General features: G+C 42.3%; 1 protein-coding gene across 1 annotated transcript in view; it reads right to left on the reverse strand.

Moving 5' to 3' along the window:
* The window catches only part of LOC134880799 (gap junction delta-2 protein), a 31,447-nt gene extending 19,149 nt beyond the window's left edge, over window positions 1-12,298 (reverse strand). The window contains exon 1 of the mRNA XM_063907878.1: window positions 11,357-12,298. Coding sequence (XP_063763948.1) covers window positions 11,357-11,445 — 89 coding nt within the window. The 5' untranslated portion in view covers window positions 11,446-12,298. The remainder of the gene's footprint in view (window positions 1-11,356) is intronic.
* Window positions 12,299-13,528: the final 1,230 nt, after the last annotated feature.

Consider the following 13,528-nt stretch of genomic DNA (forward strand, 5'->3'; position numbering starts at 1 on the left):
TGGCCATACTATATCAAGTAATGCTGTAGCAGCCAAATCCCTGTAAGTGATAAATTGAGCAAGATGGGACTAGAATTTTACAATTAAGCCTGCAATTCAAAAGGTAGCCAGGCCCTTAAGCACATCTTGCTTCATCTTTAAAACTATTATACTCCAAATAAAATAAAAATACTGGTAATAATTGGTTTATTGAAGAACACTTGAATAATAGCATTTGAGACCATGAACCAGAGCCCAGTCTTACCTGATTGGTTAGCTGGCCGGCTCTGTTGTGATTGGTCAACCTCTCAGAGATGTCCCGCCCCTAAGACTATCACGTACAATATGTTGAAGCGCTAGCAAATATAAGCTCAAGTGTTATAGTGATGTCGCTTTGTTATGGAAGTTAACAAAGGAGTCCAATGGAGGTGTTTCAGGCAGGGGGGGGTACACAGGGATTTTAGCCTTTCAGACCATTTACATGCAGTAAAACCTATAATTACAGGAAAGGGAAAACCCAAAAAGCATAATAGGGCCTCTTTAAGGCACTTAAGTATTTGTAGTATTGCTTATGAATGCTTGAAACCATGAGACATTAGCTTAGCTTAGCACAAAGATTGGAAAAGGAGGGGAAAAGCTACATTAGTTCTCTCTAAAGGTATCAAAATCCGGCACCTTTAAAGTCTACTAATGAACATGTTACATCTATATTTTGTCCTTTACCAAAACTGTAGCGTGGCTGTTTAGTGTTTTTATGTGGTGTTTACCTTTCAATATGACAATAATGCAGCATTATAATGTGACTCTGGTGTCTGTCGGGAGATTCATCTTCCCCCAGTAAAAAGCCGCCAAAACTCCCACATGCTGCTGTAGTCCGGGCGGCCGGTAGCTTATTCATAATTGGCTAACAGAGTTGCAGCATATTTCCGAGAGTAAAATGCACTCCCAGCAGCTCGGCTCCACTGCTTAATTGAAAAAAGATCTCGGATCGTGACTGTGTGTGTGTGTGTGTGTGTGTGTGTGTGTGTGTGTGTGTGTGTGTGTGTGTGTGTGTGGAGGTGTGAATGCATTGTCACACTCTCTCTGGTTGCTCATATGCAAAGTGGAGGGCTGTGACAGCTCTAGCAGTATGTGTGAAAAACCCTGTCTGTGTATAGGTTTTCCACCCCTGAGTGATGACTAAATATATTAACCAGGCTGCAAGTTTGCTTACGCACATGTTTGTATATTTGGAAGACCATCTGGTAAAACAGAAAGTGTGTGTGTGTGTGTGTGTGTGTGTGTGTGTGTGTGTGTGTGTGTGTGTGTGTGTGTGTGAATCAGATTATAGTATGTTGGTCCTGGTGGAGATGCCGTGTGCTTTAGCAAGGTGTGACTGCGTGCGCTCACGATTTTTTATTCATGTTGAGTCAATCACACTGTGAACAAGCTGATACTGCCTCTGAGGAACATTCGTCACAAACACTCTGAGTGTACCGAGGGCTAAGTGACTCTCGCAGCCTCAGTGTGTTCATTGGAGACCACATTAAAGTGTGAAGATGCAGCCGATGATGGGAGTTGGGGGTTTGGAGAATAAATCAATGGTAGCAGAGCGTGCTTTTCATCTTCAAACAATGAGATGGAGGCAGATAAAGTGAAAAGGCTGAGGGAGAAAGAGCAAAAGAGATCCATGGAGACAGGAAAAGAAGTGTTTGTTATCAGCCGGCAAACAATATGATCAATCAAACAAAACGAGGATGTCAACTTTAAGATGCCTACATTCAAAGCCCTTTAGTCATGTACAATAAAAGCAGTTTCATAAATAAACCAGAAGCTTACACAAATAGACCCAACTGGGAAAACTTCAAAAGCCGGCAGCCTTACTTTGTACAAAACAAAGATCAAAGTTGGCAATTTATTTGAATGTTATCCCTCATATTTTATGTAGCCTCTGTTTATAACCGCATAAGAGAGTCAGATCTGGACTTTGCTGCACTGGTATCTTATCTTAAAATGACTCAAAGACTATTATTACTTTTTTGTGCCTTTTAGGTTACATATTCATGTCCACTTACTCTAAAGTTATTTCAGTTCCTACCAGCTGTGGTTTCAGGGTTAAATAGAGAAGAGTTTAATGTAAAAGCCAAGGCTGTGAAAAGTGAAAAGAATGACGTTTCATGTCTTTTACCAGCAACCAATGTCAGGATGTCAAGGAATAATGTGAAGGAGATTTCTTGAAGACGTAGGAAAAGACAGAAGAGATCCAAGTGTTGAAGTCAATGACAAACTATACAACTTATAAGGACTCCAAAAAGTAATCACACTTCCTAAGAAGGATGTTTTTAATTTATCCATAGGGTTCAATTCAACACGGTGAATGGTATTGGCCGCCAAATGGTGCGTTGCTTAAAATGTTACTACTGCAAGGAGATTTGGGACGCCATTATCTCCTTTCCTTTAGTGAAGGCTGTGTCAGTGCACCCTATAATAGAGGAGACAAGAAAGGAAGCATTGAAGCACCCTTCATAAGCATTTCAAGGAGTCAGCGATCTCTTATCACAAGACAAAGACTATAGACTAAAGACTAGAAGGATCGGCCCAAGAGGGAAGTTGGGTAGTTTACTTTCTCGTCACGTTGGAGTTGATCAAAGAATATTTATCAAAAGAGAAACTGTACTACCTGCAGCACAGTAGACAACACATTACCATAAGAATTCATGGTAACACTTTAAATCCTAAGGCCAATAAAGCTTGCATTTAATATTTATGAAACGTATACTTAATTAACATATCTATTATATGCAGGCTTGAGGAGGATTACGTAATCAGGATACAAAACAAAAGATGAATGCATATCCTGACAGTTACAGCAGAGGACAGATTTATGATTCTTAATATCTTGGTTTCTTCTTTTCTAAGGTCACATGTTCCTCCCATGATTACACGTAGTTTGCATTACGTTATATTTACTATATGCCTGCAATGCTCACAGCTTGTGTCAGAAAAAAAAAGGAAGAGATTTTTTTCCAGAGATGTAAAGCTTGTGTGAGATAAATAATAAATCACATCAGGGTTGTCACCATGTGGTAATGCAGAACAGGGACATGCTTTTCATGTTGCCATGTTCAAGTATTGATTTTCTGACAGCGTGCTGAACATCTCAGCGGGTGATTTTCCCCCCTTAGATGTCACATATGATCACAGGTCTTTGAATGCATCAGCGGGGAAGATGTTTCAAAGCTTTCAACCTTCGATCCTTTTCCTTTTCACAAAACGTGGGACCAAAATCTTTCTAACGCCAGTTCTGACTGAATGCAATTGAAGCGTCAGGGACAAAATCACTTTACATATTGTTTCCTCTTCTGCATTACATTAATGCACACACTTGGAATAAATCTTTTGGGTGTTTTCATTCTGTAAATCTTTCACATTTCACTGTATATTTGCAAGTTTCTGTTCAATGTTTCCTCTTTGAAAATCTGTAGAGCTCTCCCCTTTGAATTCTAGTATTTTTTTCTGTGTATTAATATTTTGTGTAAATATTTGCTATAATGGTTTTTGAAATAGCAGTATTGTTTTCCACTTTTTCTTCAACTTATTCCTCTAACTGTTTTTATGTGTTCACCATTAACACCAAAGCAAGTGATTTGTTAACGTACTTGGGCAATAAACCCGATTCTGATTCTGAATCTGTCTGACTTTTGTTGTACACCCTGATTCTATTTATCGGTTTCTTCGCATTTTAAACACCGCGATGGACAAAGAACGGCTGAAGTGACGTTGCAATGAGGAGTTATTTTTGGTTTCACTACAAAAACCTAAGTACGGTGGCAACTGGTTCCAGGGAGATAAGTGCTGAACATTGTGACTAACAAAGTCCATCCATCCATCTTCTCCCGCTTTTCCGTCAGGGTCGTGGAGGTAACAGCTCCAGCAGAGAGCCCCAAACTTTCCTTTCCCTGGCCACATCAACCAGCTCTGACTGGGGGATTCCAAGGCGCTCCCAGGCCAGCGAAGAGATATAATCCCTCCACCTGGTCCTAGATGGGTCATGACCGAAAGAACGAGATCGCGGATACAAGCGGCCGAAATGGGATTTCTCCGCAGGGTGGCTGGCATCTCCCTTAGGGATAAGGTGAGAAGTTCAGTCATCCGGGAGGGACTCGGAGTAGAACCGCTGCTCCTTCGCGTTGAAAGGAGCCAGTTGAGGTGGTTCGGGCACCTAGTGAAGATGGCACCTGAGCGCCTCCCTAGGGAGGTGTTCCAGGCACGTCCAGCTGGGAAGAGACCGAGGGGTAGACCTAGGACCAGGTGGAGGGACTAACAAAGTCCTTTCCAGTAAATATGTCAACCGTAAAATGTGTTTTCTGTCAAAGAAATTACAAAAATAGGTAGATGGCACAAATCCACCCATCAAGTGGCTACGCTATCTTCACAGCTAATATGTACACGGTTTGTTTACATGATTCAGTGTGTACAGGGTTTCCTGTGTTGACTGGGGTTCAGACGGATATTTTTAGCAGGGTTGCTCTCTTGTGTTTGTGCCTCTGTACGGGTTGTGTCCGGGTTAGGCTAACCCTCCAGTATCATTCTAACACGGACCTGCTCTGTCCTCCAGCCACGTGCTAACGCTAAACCTGAGTCATACTGCCAGAGACAGTTCCTGCTCCTCGAGGCCCAGCAGAGTGAAATCCATCTGAACTCTGACCTTAAATTCTTTGTTTATGTTTATGTTATAAATTCATTTCTTCACCCCTTCTCTATGCGTTATTATATTTGAGCTAGGTATGCACTACATTGATGCAACCGTAGAGAGTTGAGTACATTTATAAATGCAATTAACTACATTTTTAAGGTCTTTTACTTGAGTAATTCCATTCTTTGCTATTTTGCAATAAAATTCAGAGGCTTATATTGTATTTTTTCTACTTTACCACTACATTTATTTGCCAACTTTAGTTACATTAAAGATTCAGATTCATATAAATGAACCAAAAAGTATCAACAAATAATACATCAAGTATTATTACCTTAACATACACTTTATTGATCCCTTGGGGAAATTGACCCAGCAGTAAATTATACAAAATACAAATTATGGTGAACAATTCTTATATTATTACGCAAAAATAAATACATTACTAACAAAATCTCCGGATGTTTACGGGAGTAGCAACGGTTCCTGAGAAGTGACAATTATGGACACTTTCTTAACTGCCCTACAATGCATTGCAGCTCTTAAGACTGTGAGGCAGACAGGTTCATTAATTTACTGTTGGATTAAATATATATGAATGACAGTAAGGGACTTTAAAATATGGTTGAGAGGAAATATTAAATTTAGTAGAATAGATCACTTTGAAAAAACATGTTGCTTGATTATTGCCTAATGCGGTATTTTCATCATTTCATATCATTTATTTTGTACGCAGTAGTATTAATATAAGTCAAATTTAATACGGGCCATTGTGAAAAATGAATAACGGTCATATTTTTACACTTTTGCATGAATAAAATGTCAAAAAACAGTGAATATTTCTACTCGGTGGTATTACTACGTTCACTGAAACACAGGATAAAGATCGAGATTCATCTGCTCACATAATGTGGGATAAACACACTGACACACACAATTGCAAACAGATTCATTCACACCACGTCAACCCTGACCTTAGCATATGTGGACTGTGGGGATCAGGAGTGGGTAGAATAAGCAGCTGAGCAACGAGAGAAAGCATGGGGGAAGTGTACACGAGGTGCAAGCAGAAAGAAATGAGAACACATGCTGCATAATTACGTGCAGTTATTCTCCGTTTCACTCCCCCAGCAACAACTGTGCATCTCCAGCAGTCCCTATGGATGCTGGTTGTAGTTCTCCAGTCATGAAAGAGCAGCGACAGAGCAGCTCTCTGCTTCTCCTGGGGCTCAATTCCAGGATCTCTAGCAGCTATAATGGATCAATCACACTATCAGCCCTAGTGCACACTTGAGGAGCATTGCCAGATGAAATTCTATCAGCAGGTGGATGCTGTATATTGGTTATAAATGTCTCAGATGAGGCAGGAAATTCATGCACCTGTCTCCCATTCATTTGATTCATACCCTCCCAATGGAGAATGTGAGGTCATTTTAATAACCGCTTTCTTATGGCATCACGGCAAACAGCATCCCTGGGGTCATTACACATGGATGGAAGAAGTGTGAAAGCAGAGACAGAGAGGGACAAAGTGAATAGATGCCGGGAGGTCTCACTACGCCTCCTGTAAAGTGTCTCTTTTATTTCAAATCTCTCAGGGGAACCTGCCGAAAGCGAGCCTCTTTCTCGCTTTCTTCTTCTTCCGTGCAATAAGGCACACATTTGCCAGATAAGACGCATTCTGCACAAATAAAATCATGCATCACATCCGTGGGGGTTGAGAGCGCTCCGCGGGGATTTTCTAAATAAAAGCACGATGATCTAAAGGTCATGTGACGACAGAGCTGTAACCTGTCGACAAACAAAGGCATGCTGAGCCGCTTGTACACACTGCTCACTAACAAATACGGTTTTTGGCTTGCCAAAAAGAGTGTATGTGGCACACACACACACACACACACACACACACACACACACACACACACACACACACACACACACACACACACACACACACACACACACACACACACACACACACACACACACACACACACACACACACACACACACACACACACACACACACACACACACACACACACACACACACACACACACACACACACACACACACACATATTCCTAGACAGGTGAGCTGAGGGCTCCTAAGTGACAAAACTTGTTTGACCCTGGGGAGCCGTGCTGAGCGAGGTAGTGCATGTCAAGAATGAGGTGTGAAGCTCCTGCAGAGACACACCTACACACACTTTATCTTCACCTCCTGCAGAGTGCACATGTGCAAAAGGCATGCTGAGATACAAGCAACCATTCAACTTCAGGAATACTACCTAGTGCTCAAAGAACTGAATACTGAAATGTGCATATAGTGCTTCGAAGGCCTCAGTTCACGTCAACAAATAAAGCATCTGAAAACCCCTTTCTCATGCATTTCACACATTTCCCAACAATATCCGCCCCTTTACGCAGCATTGGAAGAGGGGAGTAAATAGACTGTTTATGCGACTGTTTTAGAGAATGTTGTCAGCCTCAAACACAACAAATAATTCAAAGAGATTTGAAATTATTTTGGAGAAAATTAGCGTACAACGTGTTAGAGCCAATAGAAGCACGAGTGTTACATTGTGATGTCACTATGTTCCTGGGGTAAACAAAAGAGTCCAATGGAGGTGTTTCAGGCAGGCGGGGTTCAATGTGTGGAGGGAACTTTGGGATTTGAGCCTTTTTCCAGATCATTTACATGCACTAAAACCTATATTACACACCACAGGAAGTATAATAGGGCCTCTTTAAGGTGTATTTTTTGTCATTTGGTTGGACTAAGCTTCACCTTCTTGTGTCACTTCCAAAAAAACTAAATGGCGACGGCCAAAACATTGGACCACTTTACATCTATCTGTACTTTTTTTAAGGAAATATTTAGCCAGAACAGAAATGTAGTCTGCTAATCTACAATCATGGTTTGTTTTATTTGAAGCAGTAAAGTCAATGAGGTAATCACAGCTTTAATCACTCGCTTAACATTCCGGTCGTTGCAACACATGACTTAATTTGTATTGCAAATGGACAGGGCTAAAGACTCTTTCATTAACTGGACTGTCCCCCATCAAGCCAAGCTTCCCAGTCCATTATTGGAGATCAATATGAGGCTGGTGGGAGGATGCACCTGCATGTTAAGCAGTCCCACTCTGACCAATGACAGCCAGCACATTTGGGACAGTAGCCTATGAGAGTGGGAGAAACTGCATGAGTGATGTGTTGACAGTAGTCAGGTGGCGAGTGCTTCATCAGAGGCTGTGTGTACCAACGGGCGCCGGGCTCCCACAGTCCATCAGATGGTCCTGGGGGAAGTCCATTTATACCTGCCCCACTGCCCGTAATGGGGGGAATTAATCACGGGTAGCAGGTGAGCACACAGACACACACTCACACAGACACTAGGCTGCTGGAACCCATTGAAGCACATGTGATATGCCCACAAAGTACACCCGGGCTCACGTTTTACACACAGTCTGAGTATTTCTGCACACACACACACACACACACACACACACACACACACAAACACACACCTCTGACCGTAGAAGGGAATCTCTGGAGCCGTTTGTAATCTTGCCCAAACAACAAGTGTTATACTCCCCCTAATGTGTGTGTGACTCATGTATGACAAATCCACTCGGGCTCTCAGGCTGTTGTAGGGGAGGCTCATGAGAACACACACACTGGCATCGCCTCCGGACAGCAACCTGTCCAACGCTTTATGCTACACCGCCACCGACCAATGAGATGCGTTTAATCGAAGCGGACGGACCAATAGCTTTTGGGATTGGGGGAGTATTAGCATGCGTTTATATAAATTCATGTCAGTGGTGATGTCCCAGATTAGATGGTTTAGATTTGTAGAAAAGCCAGATGTAGTGAATGGCACTTTAATGTGGGAACGTGCCGGCTGTCACACAAGAGCTAAAGCTACAAATGGTTGACTTCCTCATGTCATATCGGAAACACTAAAAGATTAGGAGTGTTTCCGGTCAGCACCATTGAAATGTTAATTGCATGATTTATGAATGGCATCCTCCATTTCTTTATCCTTTTTTACAAACTGGACATGTTGGTGAGATGTCCAAGCAGCAATGCAGGTTCAGATTTCCAATGAACAAGTGCATATCTAGGGATGTGCTGTAGAGCTAACCATAGCCAAACCCCTAAAGTAAATCAATTAGTACAGTTAGTAAGACTTCCACTGGGAAAGGACAGCCAATAACATATCAGGGGCCTAATTGGTCAGTCAATATGTCAATTTACAGCGACCGAATGCTAACAAATATTCAATTGCATCTCAACTAGCTGTACTTAGACTTACAACTGTTTTAGATGCATTGACTACAATAAGACAAAATAACGTGGTTGTGTAAGAACCAGACCTGCTTAGCACAGGCTTTTCTTTGCATGTGATCAATGAATGGATTTGAACTAGAAAGCAAAACGCCCCATAATGCATTGCGTTTTTTCAGACATTCGAAAGCGACTGATTAGAATATGACAATGAGTGACCTTAAGACGCGAAAAACGCACGTTGTAATGTTAGACAAACATATTTAACTAAAATATTTAATGATGACAATCAGCTTAAAAAAAAAACTGGAGAATATTTGATTGAGAAGAATGAGTCATTGATTTTGTCAATTGATGCAAAGAAAGCCTAAGTATTGCCTAATGACGTAGTGCATCATTCCTTTAGCACCAATGGACGAGAGTCTACTGCTACCACATCATGTCGACCTGAGGTCAAGCATCTCCACAATCAGTGACCATCCCATTGAAGTATGCTTGAGGCAACGCCTGAAGTGCTTCCTGTTAGCTGAAGAGATACACCTGACATCTGTGCACATAAAATCAGTTTATTATTGTTTCTCTTTCCTGTAGTGTGTTGTAGTGGTTTTGTGCATATAAATGGTCGGCAAAAGGCTAAAATCCCAAAATACACACTTCCACTTTAACATAATGACACCATGTAACACTTGTGCTTCTATTATCTAGCGCTCCAACACATTGAACGTGATAGGCTAAGGGGCGGGACATCTCTAAGCGGTTGAGCAATCACAACAGAGCCGACCAGGTAATCAATCAGAGCAGACTGGGCTCTGGTTTCAGACAGAGGGTGAAAAGAGGTGCTGCAGCACAGGCAGTATGAGAAAAATAAAGATCTTTTTGAGCATTAAAGCATGGAGACATGACCCAGGAGAGGCACTAAATACAAATACTAACCTGAAAATTGGCATAAAGGGCCCATTTAACAAATGTTACAATTTCGTTTTTGAAATTGGGGGTATTGCTTCATAGTAAGTGGCTTCAGGATTGAAACCAAAGCCTAAACAAATGTAAGTAGACCCGTTGGAAATGCTGTCATTTATAAAAAAGTGTTGGGCGGTTCCTCACAACACCTGAACATCCTGCTGTCTGGATATAAAGTGCATGAGATGATCTGAGGTTTTTCTGCCGCCGGGTGTCCTGAATGCCCCGATGAGGTCATGACATGCAGCACCACCTCGTGACGAGACAGTCCTATTGGCTTCCTACCAACGCCCTGCAGACAGAGGCCATGTGTCTGCTCGCTTGTCTGTGAATAACTGCTCCTCGCCTTCGCTCTTTTCTCCGTCATCTGTCTCTCACGTCTTGTTCTTTGTGGACTCAGATATCTACTTTGCACGATACTCTTTTTTTCCTCGATTTCCTCTACCGATTCCCTCTGTTTGTGTTTCTACTCTCTCAATCTAGCTCAGAGACCCTGGATGACTATCCCTGATGATGAGCTGCTCTTCCATCATCTCATAAAGAAAGGGAAGCAAAACGCTGACCAATCATTCATCATACCACCAAAGGAAACAACTTTAACCAACCATCCGAAGTCATCAACAAGACTCAAAATCACTTCAGTGTCACAAACCCGACACGATTCACACACACACAGCTTTTGTCAGTTTTCTCCACATGATTAACTTCAGCAACTGGCTGACCTTTATTCACTCAATAATTCAAAAGTACGACTATCCAGAGTGAGTCAGTATCTCCAGGGGATTGGTTTAAAACTGCTAATTGAGAAAGTCTCCCATGCACTCATGCTGAACCTGCGGTTTGCAAAGATGTCTGAAGAAAACCTCAAACTCAGGAATAAGTCTTTTTACTAGATGTAACCTCATGTTTGACGCCGTCTGCAGGGCTGATGTGTCTCTGTGGCTGAAACTCTCATCAATAATTGCTTATTCTGCGGGCAGACTGAGTTACTCAAACTAAAATACAAGACATCTCGGCATGTAGTATGATGCATAAATCATAAACAGCCGTGACCCTGCGCCCGTGACTCGTTTTTTAAGGTTGTGGAGTGACTTCATACTTGATGGAGAAAGAAAGTGAAAGGAAAGAGAGGAAGGAGGGGTTGTGGAAAAGCTGAGGTGAGGCACACTTGTGTAACGGGATGGATTCTGAAGCGATGCCAAAGTGAGACACCGGCACGGAGAATAGAGGGATTTTGGACTTTAAAAAAGGTAAGATGTCCTCACAGTTATCTGGATGTACTCATGTCCAAATCCTCTGTGTTGACTCATAGTGTCGTTCCTGTCACTCAGACGGATTAATGACTGAGAGCAGGACGGGATTTTCATTCTGCCTGCACTGGCATTCTTAAATATTGAATACCGTCTGCATGCTCAAAAAGACGTAAAAAACAAATAGAAAACTCACCTTCCGATCATAGTAGAGTGCTGCTGGACGGCGGCCTCCAGGAGGCGCTCGAGGATGGTCCACTCCCCCATGTTTGGAGTCAGGAGCATCCAATGGAAACAAGAAATACGTGAGGGGGACTTTGCACTGAGCCGGGCACCAGAGTCTTCTGAGCCTCCAAGTCCACTTGTTGGCTTGAGATGAGGTAGGGAGTGGCTTGTCCGGTGTAAAAAGATGAGTCAAAAGCAACCTTTCAAGCAAGCTCAGTGGCACCTTATTGTTACACACACACGCCCGTAACTGCACCTGAGATGGTTGGACTGAAGCTCCTCTTTGTGCTATAGCTGCACACACACCTATAATCTGTGTGTGTTATTGTCCCTTTTTTTCTACTCCTTTGGGTGCACCTGACCCTGTTTACCTCCTAAAACAGCTGGTCGGTCATATGTTCTCTTACACACAGACACACACACACACACTTCTAGTGAGTTTCAGGGAGCAGCGGTACTTTGTGCAAACAGACATCCATCACATCGCCCTCACACACTGGTTCTCTGACAGCATCCGTAGTAACTCAGGTCCAAACACTCCTGAGTAACCAGGGGTCTGTGTCTCTGCTTGTTCTTCGCTCCTCCATCCTCTTCTATTCTCTCGTGCAGCTATGTTTTTTTCCTAATGTTTTCCTTTCCCCCCCTTCCTCTCTGTTGCTCCTTCTCTCCTGGTTTGTATCAGGCAGACTGAAGCATCGCACTCCCTCCTCCTCCTCCGCCGTCTCCTTCCCACTGCCGTTCGACTGGTCTCTCCAGAGCTCCTCTTCCTCCTCACTGCCTCTCTCCTCCTCTCCGGGTTTCTGTCGGCATGCTTTCCTCTCTTCCCTTCATCTTGTTTTTCCCCTTTCCACTTGGTTTCTCTCTCTCTCCGTTTGCGCCCTCCACCTGCCTCCGTCTCTCTCTCTGAGCCAGTAGGCAGCCAGACCGAGTGTGTGTGTCTAGAGGATTAGAGAGAGGAATCATCTCTCGGCTCCTCCTCCCTCTCACTCACTTTCCATCACTGTGTTTATCCCTCCGCCTCCTGCTCTTCATCTCTTACTGCTCCACCACCAACCACACAAACCCATTTTCCACTCTTCTCTAATTGCTCATGATTTTGCTTTTCATTTTAATCATCTTCTGCCGTGTGTGTGTGTGTGTGTGTGTGTGTGTGTGTGTGCGGTAAGAAATAAATGAATTGATTTGTTTTCATAAGGTATCTCTAAGAAATACATTATTCCCATTATCAATTAATCTATTGATTCTTCCTTTTATTTACTTCACATGATGGGAAAGCCCATTAAGCCTCTACTGATGAAAAAGATCTTCATTAATTCAAACTGAATTATATAATGTTGTTGATATTTTGGAGGAAGCTCTGTTTTTGGAAAATCAACCCCCAATTAAAATCAGTTTGTGATGATAATAGATAAAAATATCTGCATTCAAATATATTAATACTTATATTCATTAGGTGGAAATATGAATCAGACAAATTGTATAACCTGTTTAGAAAAAGTAGAGGTAATACTGTTGGATGTATAAATAGGCAAACACCAAAATAAATATATGGTTATATCTAAATATGGTGTTAAAGAGAACATCATTTACTAATTTTCAGGTTCATATTTGTGTTTTATATTTCTACTGGGACATATCTCCATCCTTTAATGTTCAAAAAGCTCTTTATTGTTCTCCTCTTTTCACCCTCTGACCGAAACCAGAGCCCAGTCTGCTCCAATTGGTTAGCTGGCCGGCTCTGTTGTGATTAGTCAACCATTTAGAGATGTCCCGCCCCTAAGCCTATCACATACAACATGTTGGAGTATTAGCAAATGGAAGCGCCAGTGTTACATACTGAAGAAGTAAACAAAGGAGTCCAATGGAGGTGTTTCGCGCAGGTGGAGTGGAGGCATTTTTGGATTTAAGCCTTTGAAGACCATTTACATGCACAGAAACCTATATAAACACACCACAGGACAGGGGGCACCCCAAAAAGCAAAAATAGGGCATCTTTAACAAGTTTGCAAAGAGTACAACACAAATGTTTAAGGCAAGAACTTCAGTGTGTACATGTGACTCTACCTGTGCAAAACTACAGTATCTGCTCAAGCTGTGCCACATTGCGTGTCGTTAGTCAGCAAACAAGCATTGCACGATGACA

The sequence above is a fragment of the Eleginops maclovinus genome, chromosome 18 (assembly GCF_036324505.1).
Source record: "Eleginops maclovinus isolate JMC-PN-2008 ecotype Puerto Natales chromosome 18, JC_Emac_rtc_rv5, whole genome shotgun sequence".
In the NCBI taxonomy this organism is placed as follows: domain Eukaryota; kingdom Metazoa; phylum Chordata; class Actinopteri; order Perciformes; family Eleginopidae; genus Eleginops; species Eleginops maclovinus.